The sequence below is a fragment of the Acanthochromis polyacanthus genome, chromosome 23 (assembly GCF_021347895.1).
Source record: "Acanthochromis polyacanthus isolate Apoly-LR-REF ecotype Palm Island chromosome 23, KAUST_Apoly_ChrSc, whole genome shotgun sequence".
NCBI lineage: Eukaryota > Metazoa > Chordata > Actinopteri > Pomacentridae > Acanthochromis > Acanthochromis polyacanthus.
The window spans coordinates 15245581-15261650 of NC_067135.1; the positions used below are offsets into that span (position 1 = coordinate 15245581).

At 40.3% G+C, this 16070-nt stretch overlaps 1 protein-coding gene across 1 annotated transcript; it reads left to right on the forward strand.

Moving 5' to 3' along the window:
* The first annotated feature begins 5274 nt into the window (after window positions 1-5274).
* Window positions 5275-8335, forward strand: mrpl52 (mitochondrial ribosomal protein L52). The gene is made up of 5 exons (XM_022216177.2): window positions 5275-5368; window positions 5690-5759; window positions 6942-7009; window positions 7917-7981; window positions 8070-8335. The coding sequence occupies exons 1-5, from the start codon at window positions 5335-5337 to the stop codon at window positions 8220-8222; spliced, it is 390 nt and encodes a 129-aa protein (XP_022071869.1). The 5' UTR covers window positions 5275-5334; the 3' UTR covers window positions 8223-8335.
* The last annotated feature ends 7735 nt before the right edge of the window (window positions 8336-16070 follow it).

A 16070-nucleotide genomic window follows, 5' to 3' on the forward strand; every position in this document is an offset into this window, starting at 1 on the left:
TTGTGATGGAGCTCTAGATACAGATGCATTCATGTGGCTGTGGTTTGGCACCAACTTGGAGTGTAAAGTGACCACCGAGGTAAACCACCAATATAAGCATTTCTGTTTTCATTTTAAAGAAACTTAATTTTGACGTTGTTTTTCCTCTTTTAACTGCGGCTGAAACCAAAACATTCTGCTTTCTCGATAGTGTTTTCTTTTGTGCAGTTGATGGTAATACAAGCTGTAATGTTTTCAACAGGTCATGGAGTAAATTTGGGGGAGGGCACTTGTATTTTTATCCTGTGATGCTTAAACTCCAATCAAGTAGGAGGAAAATATTGCACTTTTCAGTTGATTACATTAGCTGACATTTACACTATCTTTAAAAAATTTGGATTCACTCAGGCTATTTCATGTTTTCCATGAAAACTCACACTTTTATCCACGTGCTAACATAACTGCACAAGGCTTTTCTATTCATCAATTAGCCTTTCAACACCATTAGCTAACACAATGTAGCATTAGAACACAGGAGTGATGGTTGCTGGAAATGTTCCTCTGTGCTCCTATGGAGATATTCCATTAAAAATCAGCCGTTTCCAGCTAGAATAGTCATTTACCACATTAGAAATGTCTAGACTGGATTTCTGATTAATTTAATGTTATCTCTATTGAAGAAAAATATATTTTTCTTTCAAAAATAAGGACATTTATAAACTTCTGATGGCAGTTCATATTTACATTTTTGGTTGTTTTTGTTTTTTGCGTGTGTGCAAATTTAGATTTCCTCAATATGGCACATTGTCGAGGCATAACCTACCCAACAGCATAAAAATAAATCCATCAACAACATTAAAATAGTTCTTACATGTTATTGCATCAATAATAGTACAATACTTTACAATATTGGTCCACCTTCTCGCTAATTTATGCTTTCTGAGTTCATATTTATCACTCAAATGCAGAGCTCTATTTGTAATAGAGCATTATTACACTGATTTCTACTGGATTACTTCATCCAAAACTGTTTGAAACGTTTGTAAGTGTCGTTAATCGACTTAAACTGCGTCGTTTAGGCAACCGCACTATTTTGTTGTACCAGCAGCCTGTGGAATGCGCGGACGGACACGGCGGAGTGCGGCGGCCGGTGGATTTTTTCGGCGTGTCTGAGTTCTCCAAGGACGATACAGAGTAAACATCCCGCTACTATGTCAGCTCTGGCCGGCCTTAGTCAGCGCTCATTCCGGCTGTTTAGTGGCAGTTATGGGACACTGAACAACCCCAGAAGAAGTGTTAAAGTCCAACACGGCGGGTTGGGAGGGTTTTAGTGGGTTTTCTGTGTCCCGGAGCTCCTCCACATGGAGCCCTTCATGGCCCCTGCGGTTCCCCGGATCCCCGCAGCCAGCAGCCTCCGCACACTCTGGCTCCCTCACCTCAGGCTGCGAGTGGGAACTTGTCTGAAAAGCTAACAGAGAAATTCTTCGGGGCTTAGTGTCGGAGCAGCTCATACAAAAACAATACTTTGAAGAGCTGCGAGAGAGCCGACGCTCCGTCTGCGAGCACCGCTCCAGCACAAATCAGTCATGGAGATGGTGTTTACAGATAGGCACCTGGAGTTATTAGCAGGGCTCCTTCAAAGGGCAGATGTGCAAACACAGCAGAGCTCAGGCCATGATGATGTGGAGCTCATCATAGGCTTTTACAGCATCCCTCCTCTAACCACTGGGTCATAATATCTGATCACAGGATGAATCTGAGAGACAAGAAGAACACAAACTTATCCTAGTTCAGGGGACCAATACAGCCCAATGTGATCTCAAGTTGGCCGAACCAGTTCAATCACAGCTATATAAATACCAACAACTATAAACACCCCCCTTTGTTTTAGTACAAAAAAGTACATTCTGAAAATGTTCGTATTTAATGAGGAAATCTTTTGACAAAAGATGATGAACAACCTGAAATTTCTTAAGCAAATTATGGGCAATTTCAGTATCATACCTTTTTTAATCATTTACACATTACAACTTGCAGATCACAGTGTATCTACAACTCAACAATACTTTGTGATCAAAACAGCTTGCAAAGATCTAGAAATTATTTGAAATGTATAGTTTTACAAATGTACACTGACAGTCAATAGAAACTTTGAGACCATATTTTTCAACATAATTTTTATTTTGAAGCCCGAAACTGGATTTTCTTTGCATGAATCATTTGTTTAGAATATTGGCATACAGAAACAAAATCTAAAGTTTCAAGAATGATATCAAAATAAAGAATTTCACAAAAGAAAACGCCAAACACAAAGTCACAACAGTCAATACCGAGCATGGCCTCCATTTGCTTCGATGCAGGCAGCAATCCGTCGGCGCATGCTTTGGACCAGGCTTCTGATTGTGGGTTGGGAACAGCCCATACGCCTGGCTACATCACTGTAGCTCAAACCGGCCTCCACCATACCCAGTGCCCAGAGACGTTGTTCATGTGATAGACGCGGCATGATGCTGTTCACTGGACTAACAATGGTGGCCTTTTTTGGGCCTTTATATAGACCTTCAAAACCCATTCTCAAATTGTGCAGATACTCACTGAGTATTACTTGGTGTGTATTTGGTTCACTTTTGCAAAGTGACCCACCCATGTGCAATGAATCATGACAAAATGACAACTCATCATTATCTCAACTACCAGGGCACTAGATCATCAGTAAATCCACAATGAATAATTACAACCCCCCTACAAGTAGAATTCTGCGTACATTTCTACCTCAAAGTTTCTATTGACTGTCAGTATACAATTAACAGTTAATGGCAGCACTGAATCTACTTATCATCTCACACTGATGGACCCTGACATATTGTTTTGTTTTATGTCATGTATAGCAGCAGACTGCTCTGATAATGACCAGATTATATTCCTAATAGCTTTATTCCCTTGAATTATTGCTTTGTTGCAGATAACCAGTGCTTTCAGTGACTCTCTAACAAAAGGCTTCCCTAAAATGTAGCTTAAAAGTGTGTGTTAGAGCAAAAGGCATACAATGACAGGTGATAAAATACAAGAAATAACCAAACCCCCTATCGATGAATCAAAGTGTACGATCACTCATTCCTGGCAGACATTTGGAGCCACATTAAATATCAGTATATTACCAGACTGTGTAAGAACTGGAGCCTGAAACGTTACAAATTAACCTTTTTATTTGCACCTTCCTGCTTTCCTCTCCATCATATAGGATGAACACCAAATGCTTATAGCTGGATTTTCTTGTTTCAGGGCCCCGGGGCTAATATGAACTGCTAGGCCCCTATTGACCACCACTCCTGTAGTTCCCATCATACACTGCACACACAGCACATTCTATGTGGTTACCTCCTTACAGCTCACATGTCCAGAGACTCTCCAGCACTCATTTACCTAACTACAGCCCTTATTTTCTATGTCGGCTGTGCAGTGCTAATTTGTTTAAACACACATTTGTTCAGAGGTTTTCCTTCTGTGAGCATAATATAAATAAAGCAAATAAGATTTTAGTGAAAGGGTTGTTGATGTTGTAGTTGTGGTGGTGGTAATACAAGTCAGATTTGTTTCGCTGTTGGAAGAAATGGAGGCTTAAAACCCAGGAGATCTCACAGGGTTAGACTTTATTAAGAAGGTCAGTTTGCTTCTTAACTGGTGCAACAATAATATTCTAATGATATGAGATCAGTTTCACAGAAAACTTGTTTTACAACTAGAAATGTCACATGTCTATAGGAAAAACACAAATGTAAATAAGAAAATTGAACTTTTCAGTAACTGTTTTGGCATATACTCTGGTATTGTTTGCCGGTATAACATCACACCTTCACTGCTTACTAGAGCACCTGAATACAGTAAAATCATCATAACGCTATTAGTTTCATGTCACTTTTCATTCATTTTGTTCATTTCGAATAAAATCTGTGAGACGTATTTACAACCCAAACGACACACCATTCTGCTGTTTTCTGATCATTTGTGTGTGTAAACCCCTTCAATCTTTGTCAGTGCACTATTTTGTATAACTATTATAGTTTTATTTAAGTTCTATTTGATCATATGCTTATTTATTTACTACATTATTGTATAGATGATTGTTCTAGGGTAGAAATGGGTTTAAATGACTGATGAAAAACTACAAAAAACTGCACATTACTAACAGGAGCATAGACATAGATTTCTGATTTTTCATCATAAATCTCTGAATGTATGTGGTGTTTTTGTTGGAATGGATGTTAGCTATCAACATCCAGGGATTTATGAATGAATTAAGATGAATTAATTTCTACTTGATGTGAACAGGTGCCACATTTACACTAAAAGGCCTTCTTGTCCCACCCAGAAGCCTTAAAAGAGGGCATAAGACTAAATTACATGTATGGGATAATGTTCTTGGAGTGCTAACACCAAAGCACTCTATAAGAAAGGTCAGGACAGACTCCACCTGCTCAGGAACCTGAGGTCCTTCAGGGTGCAGGGAGCACTTCTGAGGACCTTCTATGATTCTGTGGTGGCATCAGCCATCATGTATGGAGTGGTCTGCTGGAGGAGCAGCATCATGGCTGTAGACAGGAAGAGACTAAACAAACAGGTAAAGAAAGTCAGTTCTGTCCTGGGCTGCCCCCTTGATCCCATGGAGGTGGTGGAAGACAGGAAGATGATTACAAAGCTTTTGTCTAACATGGAGGACACTTTCCACCCCCAGCAGGAAACGGTACTATCACTGGACAGCTCCTTCAGGAGAGATATCACAGGTCCTTCCTTCCTGCTGCAGTCCGAATGTTCAATCAAGCTCCCAGTAGTTCAATTCAACCACTAACTAACCGCAATGAAGATGTAAATAAGGACACTATGTGCAATTTCACTGAAGTTTTCTGTAAACATTTATATTAATATCTGTTCTATAAGGAGAAAGTACCTATTTATATCTTTGCACTGGGTACATTGTGCACTGTTCTTTTCTTGCTGGAAGTATTATATTCATTTGGACTCTAATTTGAATTGTCACTATCTGCATTTTGGGTTTTTCTTCACATAAATAAATACATTTGACCATAAACTGATGCAGAGAAACTGCAAATTAATGCAAGAAAGTGTTTCACACGGACATTTTCACAAAATCTACTCATATGATACACAAGAATAATTCAAAAGGAGAAAAATCACAAATTAATAACTTATTTTGACGGTCCAAGTTTTTAAAACTTTTTTTTTTTTACAGCCATTAAAGCCCCAAATAGCGACTTCTTCATTGGAACAAACGGGACTGACAGATCCTCCGTGCATCTTCAGCTCCACCTGGTGGTCAAATCTAAATACTGCAGCAAGATGGCGGCTCCCGTTAGGACGCTGTGTTGTTCAGGTGAGACAAAGGTTATCGACTAAATATCTTGTATATGTTACCGTTTTAAACGCCAAAGTAGAGCGTCGTTGCTGTAAATATCTGTTTATACTACTTTCTACCTTTACCACAGCTGCTTTTTCGAATTACTGGCATAAATGCCGTTACGTCGACGAGCCATGCTAACGCTAATGCTAACAGTCATGTCAACTGTGAACGACTATTAGCAGGTTTGAGTCGCTGCAGCTGCTCGATATCAGAAAAAAAACGTTAAATAAAGTGTGTCCTGTGAATTCTGTTTGATTTTGGGAGTAATTTTGTTCCGTATTTGTTGGTTTGCAGTGTTTAGACTCTCCACCAGGCAGATCAGCACAACATGTGGAGTACAAGGTGGACAGAAGTGGAGGCTAGAGTAAGTTTACTGTTGTTGACTGTGACTAAATAAAGGCTTAAGTTTTTCTTTATAAGCCCAGGAAACGCTGTCTGACAGCAGAAACTTGCAGCAAGGCCTGTTGTCATTAGCAGTTACATTATACAACATTGCTATAGTGAAGAGTTGGGGATAAAAATACAGATTTGGGTCAGTTGCTTTGTTTTTCCTGTTCTGTTTGGGTTTAGTTTGTGTCAGACTAAATGTGAAACCATTTAGTCAACTGAAAAAGACCTGTGCTCCTTTTAGACATGCATTTCCTTGCATTATCTGAGTCAGCGTCACGTCTAAATGTAAACTTTGGTAACTTTGCTCTAAAAGCTACGATGGCGAACTTGTGACGTTTCAACACAGCATAAGTCAAAGCTGCTTTAAAATGTGATTTTGGTCCGACTTTTTCTACATTTCAGCATCAATATTGGTCCAAAAAAAAACATCACAAGAGCGTGAAAGACACAGTTTACTGTCAAAAGCACAAACGTGTCGACAAAACATACACAAGCTGAAGTTTAGTTTGTTACTTTAGCTGCTTGTAGATCTTTCCTCTGAGTTTATGAAATGCCTGCAGCATCAGACAGCGGCAAGATCCATATGAGCGTTTCTAGAGACCAGGAGTTGCATGCCTTTATGCATTCAACGACAGCACCAATCACTTCATCAGTTACTTCTAAATAGAAATAATCCCCCACATGGAGACAGGATCAATCAGGATGTAACAACAGCTCAAAAAGTGCTTTTCTTCACATCAGACAGGTGAGCTGTCACAGTTTGTAAGTCAAGGTTCGTTTAATATGTTGTATAGAAGTGGTTCTCGGGTGGAGTCGTAACTGTTGGGATATTTTTATTATACTGTTGGTAGAGTAATAGTTAGTTTATCATCACACATGGTCAAAAATTTCATCAATAAATTAGAGTGTTAGTTATTTGACCATTTTGATGAGCTGCTATTCAGATATGTTCTCTCTTTTTTGGATTAGTGCATTGTTACATATTATACATCTCTTAATGCACTGTCTAAACTTGTATGAAGGTCAGAGATCAAAAGGGATATACGTCTGAGTGACAGAATGCCATCACTTTAACAAGTTAATGAAGCCAGCCTTGTTATGGACACCAGGTCTAAATAAAGCTTTTTTTTAACTGTTTGTGTGTGTTTGCTTGCAGACATGGACTCGCCAGAAGCGGCACAGAGTATGGACCTCTTACAGATCTGCCTGACTGGTCTTTTGCAGGTATTTATCGTCTTTATTGTGTCTGGAGAAACACCACAAATAGTGTACACAACATCATGTGATTTTAGTTGTCAGTTGGTGCATTTGTTTAGTCGCTTGTTGATCTGATGTGTCGTGGTTGTAATGTCAGTCCCAAGTATTTGTACTATTTTTTGTCATCAATATGTTTATTGACATATAGCAGTGTTGTAATGCTGATGATTTATATAGTCTGGGTCGCACGTCGGTGTGGAATCAATCAATTTGTCAACCTCCAGGGGGCTACTTGTAGTTTTAATACATGCAGAAGGAAAGAAAAGCAAAGTGAAGTAAAGAAAAACACAACAAACAAAGCATGTAGCACTATTTCAGTATGAGCTGGAACATATTATGAACCTAAAATTACACCATTTTCCTCATAATGAATGTAAATAACACTTAATACATTTTTTAAGCCCCAGTTCAATGTGTGGGGTTCTTTCTCTGATCACGTTTCTGAAGAATCACGGGTATTTGGACGTATTTTTAAATAATAGAGCTGATGTCACACAGCATTCAGTGAGGGGAGCTCTACCACACTGTCATTTAGAGGATTTTATGTCTTTTTAGTGGTATGTTTGATAAGTTTGACATTGTGCCTTGGTTTGCCTGGCTCAGTTTCAGAAGTAAAAGCAAATATTCATTAAGATAATCATTAATTACTAATACAAGGTTAAATTATTTAAGATTTACCTAATTTATACTTCGTATTAGCAAAAATATTGTGTGCATGGTTATCTATTTACTGCCATTTCCATTTGTTTCCTTGTTTTTTTCCCCTTCGATTTTACTGAGTGTTGTGCTGTTATACTCTACTTTAAATATTGTAGTCTACTAGTGATATATTTTGACGTTCATGTTTGTTTATTTTGTCTTCCTTCGTGGACAGATGGACGGCCAGCACCTCCACTGAAGGGCCACCTGAGAAGAAAGCAAGAGAGAGAAACTTTAGCTGTGAGTACCACAGAAGTTGTACCTCGTTATCGCTCTTTTGTTGTTTGATTGCAGTTCACACTCACCTGTTCACACTTCTTTCCAACAGAGGCGCATTGTGATGCTGAACTCGGAGGTGGACCAAGGAATGGAGATGTGGAGGGAGAAACAGGAAGAGGCGAAAAGAGTGGAGGAGCACAAGAAGTCTCTTTTACTGAAACCCAAAGGGAAGCTATTACTAAAGAAAAAATCTAAAAGTTAGAAACAGATATTCAGCCCAGTGGATGTATTTATGAGGACTTGTGGCTTTTCTCCTGCTTTATAATTTGTGTTTTTCTCAATATTCATGCAATAAACGTTTGCTCTAGACTTTGATGGCAGAGTTTTGTTTGTGAAATCAACAAGGTGGTCACTTTTCCCAGTTTTAAAGCGGAGTTAATGTCGCTCTGCTTCCACTAGAATGCAGCATTTCTTCTCTTTAACACAGTGTGACGCCATTTTGTCTGGTGCGGGGCTGAGAGGAGTTTTGTTGGGCTGGCAGAGGAAGGGAGGAGCTGGCAAACATAAAGCAGCACTGATTCAGGACTTCACTGTGCATGTGTGTTCCAGGGAGAGCGAGGGGTTCACACCTTGGCACGCTGTTGCTGTTATTTCTCAAAGTACATGACAAGTGTTTGAGTACAATATGAGATGCTGACAAGTTCCACATTCATGCGAAATCAAAGGTAAAAATATGTGACGGTGCAGCAACAATGAGGCTCGTAATTAGGCTTTGTGTTTTCAACTTTTCATGGGGCATTTTCTGAGAAGAAATGGGGAGAAAAGCTGGAGTTTTGATTGAGCCTCTCTGTAGGCTGGTGTCTGGAAAGATGATTAGCAGCTGCAGCCAAGTTAGCAGAAAGTTTAATCCCACGGAAAGTGGTGTTTTCGACTATCGACACCAATTCTAAGCTGCTTAAAGCTTTAATGAAGCTGCAGAAACTCTTTGCTGGTGTTAGAAGTATAGATCAGCTGGGAAGAAGCGAAAAATGTGACTCCAGATCTGAATCTTTTGTGCTTTTTTTCTCTAATTAATTAAACCCTAGCCCAGTGTTTTATGCACTTAGGGTGAAAAGGGGGCATTTTGCAGAGGCGCTGTGCCTTTGTGTAGTCAGCATTAATTTGGTGTGACTTTGACTTCTAAACGGAGTATTTACAAAGTGAGGTCAGCCTCTCCTCTCTGTCCCCCTCACTCTTGCTTTCTTCACCCTTCCTCATGTTTTTCTTTTTGCCTCTCTCTTTCTCTTTGCCCGGGTCTTGTTGCAGACTTCAGCAAAGCCTCACTGTAATTAGGGCTGCTAGCCGCTGAGTTGCAGATTCTTTTCTGTGGAGATGGGAGTTTTCTCCCCCAACCTCCCCCCCCCCCCCCCCCTTCTTGTCTTAACTTTTTTCATCCAGTTGACCAAAGGAGCTGACTGTTTGTTGTGTTACAGGAGTGTGGGAGGACGTAGAGCAGGCCACAGAGGGTGTTGTAAGAAATGCCAACGAGGCGACAGTCTTCATTCACACACATCCTCACACCTGCGGCATCAAAGACCTCCCAACTGCACCGGCAGTGAGAAATCTAGCTCCTCATTCTTCCTCTCGACTCGCCGTCTTTTCACGTGCTGCTTTTTCTGTGAATGTCTTTCTCCCCCCCTGACTCCTCCCATCCTCCCCTGATCTCTCCTTTCCTCTCCTCCTCGTGTTGTTTTGGTTTTGTGGAAATGAGAACCAGATGTTGCTTATTGTGCCGAAGTCAGCGAGGGAGGGATGGAGGGAGGGCCGGTGGGTGCTTCAGGGGGGTAAGGGGTGTAAGGTGAGGTCGGGGATGGAGGATGGAGGGAAGGAGGGAGCTCGGAGGATGACACAGATGTGGTTGCATTTGAGGGTTAGCTGAGACATGTCTGTAGTTTCACCCACAGACCAGGAACTGGGAGGGTTTCCTGGCAGATGGGACCGGGGCTGGGGGTGCCAGTGCAGAGTCGGGGGGTTTGTGGAGAGTCTGATTCAGCAAAGACCGCTTCCTGACCTGGGTGTTCCTGGGGTACGGGGCAGCTTTGGTCGCATGTTTGACAAAATTACACATTCTGAGCGTTTTGAACTGTATAAGAACTGGAACTGTAGGCTGCAATTATCCTTGTTTGTTGCTACTTGGACAGCAAGCCATATGAACCTTGATCTATTTTTTTTGCTTTTATTTTTTATGCTGCAGAGACCGCAAATTATGTAAAGGTGCTTATGCTTAACTGTAAATAACTGATGAGACAGATGAGGCTGGAAGTAGGTTGAGATCAACAGTAGGGTCAAAGTGATAACATATTAAAGTTCTCATATAATGGTGAAATTCATAGTTTTATTTTGACAGTCTGCTAAAACATATTTACTTGCTGTAATGTTAAAAAAAGTCCTCCGACTGTACATTGGCTATGTGTAAAATTCTTCATTTTAGCAACCTCTCCCCAAAAGCCCACTCTGCTCTGATTGGCCAGCTGGCAGGACAAAAGCAAGGGAATGTTGTTACGAACCGTAACCCCAGATCTGTGAGTACAGGGATGTAGCTTTAGTCAGAAAAACTCTACTAGGGAAATCCTTTGTTTGAAGGTGTACCAAACTAGCCTTTAGGCACGCATTATGCAAATGTCTGCGTGGTGATGTAGTTAGGTAATAGAAGAAAGCCCTGGATTTAAAACAAGGCGTTTCAGGCATGTATGGAGCAGCAATTTCTGTGGGAGAAAATAGCTCACTTTGGCGTGGAATTTAAGGGTTGTGTATGTTTGCAGACCTTTTAAATGCTCAAAAATCAGCCGTATGATACACCAAATGAAGGGGGGAACACAGAAAAAGAAAAACATGAGCTCTTAAATTTGAAAGCACTCCATTACAAGTAAAAGTCATGGATTCAGAATCAGAATAAAAGAACAGCAGCAGGAACAGAATGTTTTTACTAGAAAAATAGAAGTAGTTGACCCTCAGATGCCTTTCATGGTGACTGAATTGCAGTTTATCATGGATATATGATTTTCATGTATCATGTTGGTTAGCAAACATGACTAATTCTGGGTTATTTTGACACAAACATATCAATTAAATCACTGACAAGGAACTTTAACGTCATCTCAAGAACTGTAGTTGCTTTAAAATGTGCAGCTGAACAATAATTGTATAAATAACCTACATTGTAAAGTGCAGTCAATGTGTCTGAGTTTACAGTGTGTCGGATAAATAAAGTTAGAAGCAACATATTCCATCTGAAATGTGGCGGAGCAGAAGCATAAAGTAGCACAAGTTCAAAATTGTACAAATATTTGAGTGAGTATATCGAGTTACTTTCCTCCTCTGAATTCCAGGCTAGCTGAGAAAATGGGGAGAAAAGGGAAAAGTACAGTTGGAGTGACTGAGGAGAGCAAATGGTGCCATAATGTAGGTCACCCAAACAAAGTCCCAGGTTGAATTGCAAGCAGCTGTCCTGGCCACTTCCTGCCTGGCATGGAGCAGGACTGCTGAGCCTGGTGGTTGTTCCTGCACCGCCCAGCCGCACTGTATGAGTTCAGCATTAAAATGGCTGACAGGGAGAGAGACAGACAAAGGGGAGAAAGAGGAATGGAAGCCAACATGACTACCAAAGGTCTCATCTGTGTGACCTACAAGACAAGAAGCAGAGAGCACATGGATGGCAGATGAATAGCAACTCCAAACAGATGTTCAGATTACTGCACAAAACAGCCAGAAGCAGATTAAAAAATGTGCCGCCTGATGCAAGTTGTATTTCTTTCCCAACTCCTTCACAATCATTAAACATCTCCTTTGTAGACTTCCTTTACCTTGCTTTTTTTCCCCTGTTAATTTAAGGCTGATATGACCTCTTTGTCTTTAGGTCTGGGAAAAGTACTCGGATAATTACTGCTACTTTCCGTTTGACTCGCTCATAACCTAAAACCAGGCAGACATCGCTTCATTTTAAGGTCATTTCAATCAGGTCAGCTGCACAATCTTCCAAAGACAGGGAAGAAAAGAACTGAACAGATATGGACACTTACGGTCGCAAAGCATTCAGTTGTGTTTAAATGGAACACATTTAGGTTTAAATAGTCATAAAAATTTAGCAGCTGCTTCAAGATAATTCCCCCAGAAACAGAACTAACTGAACTCCATCAACAGTCTCTATTTTCTATTCTCTTTATGAGGACACTAGTGTCATTTATGTGTCGATACAACTTGTGATTCTTTATGAAGGCTGCTTCATTAAAAACAACTCTATGGCCAGTTTTAGATGACTGTACCCTCAGTATTGTGACTGCTGAGAGCATTGTTCCCACACCGTATCCATCAGTGATCGAGTAGAGCACTAGAGGTTTGTCTGTACAGATGGACTAGCCCAAACGGTTACTGTGCATGAGAGAGATCCACAGAGAGAAATGGGAACACCAGGTGACATGGAGAGTTTGGCCAGAGTAGGAGGAAAGACATCGAACAGATGTGGACAGAAAAAAAAGAAGAGAATGTGAAGTCGGTCAGGCTAGTGTATATAGTTTATTCCTGCAAGTGAGGCAGAGAGACAGTGGAGAAAAGCAGCTTTTTAAATCAACAGTGGCTGCATGAACCAAAAACCAAAGCCTGATCTGACTCAGTTATGGGTTCATGGATCAATAAGGATGAAAATGAGGGAAATGCTGCTCTGTCTTTGAAGCAACGAGGCCAGATGTGTGCTGTCTAAGTGGAAACAGTGATGTAGAAGTTTGCTTCTGGGTGTATGTACACCACTGTTTGAAAGTTTGGCACTTTTATTCATGTGCTAACGTAATTATACAAGGGGTTTCTAATCATCAGTTAGCCTTTCAACACCGTTAGCTAACACAATGTAGCATTAGAACACAGGAGTGATGGTTGATGGAAATGTTCCTCTGTACCCCTATGGAGATATTCTGTCCATGTGTTATTCCATCTGTTTCCAGCTAGAATAGTCATTTACCACATTAAGAATGTCTAGTAACCCCAAACTTTAAACAGTAGTGTATTCTGCTCTGGAGCAGCTTATGTTTGCAGTACCAGACCAACTTTAATAAAGACTCCACCTCCTGACAGATCAGTTCTTTTAAAAATAGCACCACCATTCCTGATAGAACCAATGAAGCTTGGATAGCTATCTGTCCATATTTGAGATTGATCATATGATGCAAACATTTTTATAACCAGGTCAAAACAATCTGGAAATGCATCTTTAAGGAGCACAAAATAGCTCTTTGCAGTTCTAGACGGCATAACTGGTGCAATAAAAACCCAGTGTTGATGCTTTTTATGAAGTAGCAACAAAGAATTCTTTTAGGGCCACTGTTGGGGGTCCTTTGGTTATATTTACATGGAAAACAGCCGCTCACAAATGATCTCAACTCAAGTCAATGTACACTGGAGTTTCTGTCTGTATTTATCTTTAGCTGAGCCACTTCTCAAATCACAACGTTCAGTGGCTAAGATCAAATTAAAAATGTGTTTAAAAAGCTGTTTTTCATACAGCAATGTAACTGAAAGTGTGCAAACAGGATTGTATATCCTTGAAGTGCTGAAAAATTAAGATAAAAATAAGAACAGTGATGTTAATGTATTAGAAACAAGAAAAACACTCAGAGAGCGCAGTACTCCACCAAAGCTGTTCATTCCCCTATAAACCTAAACCTTTTGTTGTCATAGTTACAGTTTTGCTGTCTCGCAATAATACGGAAATCTTTAACAAATCCGTGGATCCAGACTGTAAATCACATCACTGCCAAAATCTAATCAATTGATTCTTGTATCAATTCTGACCTTCCTTGAAAATTTCATCCAAATCCATCAATCCGTTTTTGAGTAATGTTGCGCACAGACGGGCAGACAAATGTACACCAATCGTCACATAACTCCGTTACGTGTCTTGGCAGAGTAATAACCTATTTCATATCATGTAAAATAGAAAATATAATTGACATGATGCAGCCTTTGATTCTAAACCACGACCTCATCCGAGCGAGATGTGAGCGGTTTATTTGAAGCTGTGTGTTATTCAGGTCGCTTGTTGTTGACGCTGACAGTAAGTGAAGAGTTAAAGCAGAGAGGAAAAGAGGGGCAGGGGGAGGAAAGGGCAAAGACAGAAAGAGCAAAAACAGACCAGAGATACTTGTGGTGAGAGGAGGAGTGGTTTGAGACTGAAGCCTCATAAAAAGAACAATTTTGCAGTGGCTGAGGAGAGGGAGGCTGCTCGGAGAAAGATTTCTTGGATGGAAATGTGCGAAGGAAAAAAATATCCCCAAACCTATAAAATAATTTCGGTTTTACTGCCCTTCTCACTTCCCTCATCTCACCTCACCTCTCCTCCTTTCTGCTTCTTTTTTTTCCTCTTTACACATTATTTTTCTTCACACGTTTTTTATTTTATCATACATTTAAGTGTAAAGAGCCAAGCCGTAAATTTTTCTTTACATTTAAGTGAACACACACACACACACACACACACACACACACACACACACACACACACACACACATATGCAGGCTGCAGCCGGGGCAGAGATGTTTCAGGAATACCAGATGCTCGGCTGGAACGCGTTTCTCTGAAAAATGCGACCGTTTCATCATTTTTTCCATCTCGTTCCTCGACACATGACTGCTGGCTCCGTGTCCGAAACAGCCGGCGGGGTAACTGTATCCAGACTCTGCAGCAAAGTAAAACCTGGTGTTTGTTTCCTTGTTTTGCTTTTTTTTTTGTTAACTCTTTCTGCTCTGGAGGTCCCTTGCACCAGGACTATTGGCACGTTGATGATGTCTTGTTCTACCATCAGTTGCAGACTCCAGTTTTTAGAACAACAGCATCATTGTCACTGACTTGTTGTTATGAGGCTGTTATTTACTCCCAAATTTACAGATTTTATTAGACATGTTTTCCTAATCTGATTCTGGCATCGTACTTAAAACAAGGAGACTTATTGTATTTTAAAATATCCCAAGTGTCTCTTTATTCATGCAGCTAAAGTTTGTTTATTACATTTTTTTGCAGCTCTTACTGACTGAATTTGAGGATGTTTTATCAGGTAGAAATTTCAAAGTAATAGCCTTAGATGATCTCTTAGGCATTATTATTGGATTCTCAAACAATAATGTGCAAACCCATATCTTCCAGGGGCCAAAACACAAACAATAGAAAATTTAAATGCCATTTTTGCCACTTTTCAGATTTCAAGCGGAGACTAACGATGGTCTGACAGGGAGTGAAATAGCAGGAAAACATAAAGCAACATTACATTGGCGAAAAGACAACAACTCTAGAGGTCCAACATGTGAATATTCTTCCTCTTGAGCACAAATGACAGACTGGGTAGAAAACATGAAGAAAAACACAGGCACAGAAGAAGTAATATTCCTGCGAGGGGACATGTACTCAGTTCTGCGTTCACTATGTTTACTGTGGTCATTACTGGACTCTCGCTAGACTTTGAATATCTCCCGATTTTTGTTAATTTTTTGCCATTATGTGATATATTCAAATGGTTGTGCACAGTGCAGGTCATGGCCAGAGTGTTGCAATAAACTGCATACCAGTTTGTTGTACTTATGATGAAATGCTTTCAATGAAAACACACAAAAAACCTTTATAGTAAGAAAGAGTCAATAATCTTGATCACTTCCAGTCGGAGCAGCCTGTAACGGAAAGAAAGGGGGGAAAAAGCAGCAGCTGATCTGGCGACTGCTCAGTTTAAAGCTGGAAGCAAACTGGAATGATGTAATCCTCCCAAATACTTCAGTCTCCGAGAAAGAAATATTACAAAATAGAAGACAGAGCACTGAAATGCGAGCAGATCTATTCAATGTGGCTGGCACACATTTAACACGAGCTGCTTGAACTTTTGCACACTGACTGTCAAAACAGTGCATGATGAAGATCACACTCTGTGTTTGTAGTTTTGGCAAGCAGCATTGGAGATGCAACACTTTACTTAGGGAAGGCCAGTCCGGTAGATTTTAGCCCAAATTAAGGCTTGAATGCAGATATGTGACCTTCCTGAATGGATTTCCTTCTCTTTGAAGAATACTGACATCTTGATTCTTCTGCAGTGATTTAATA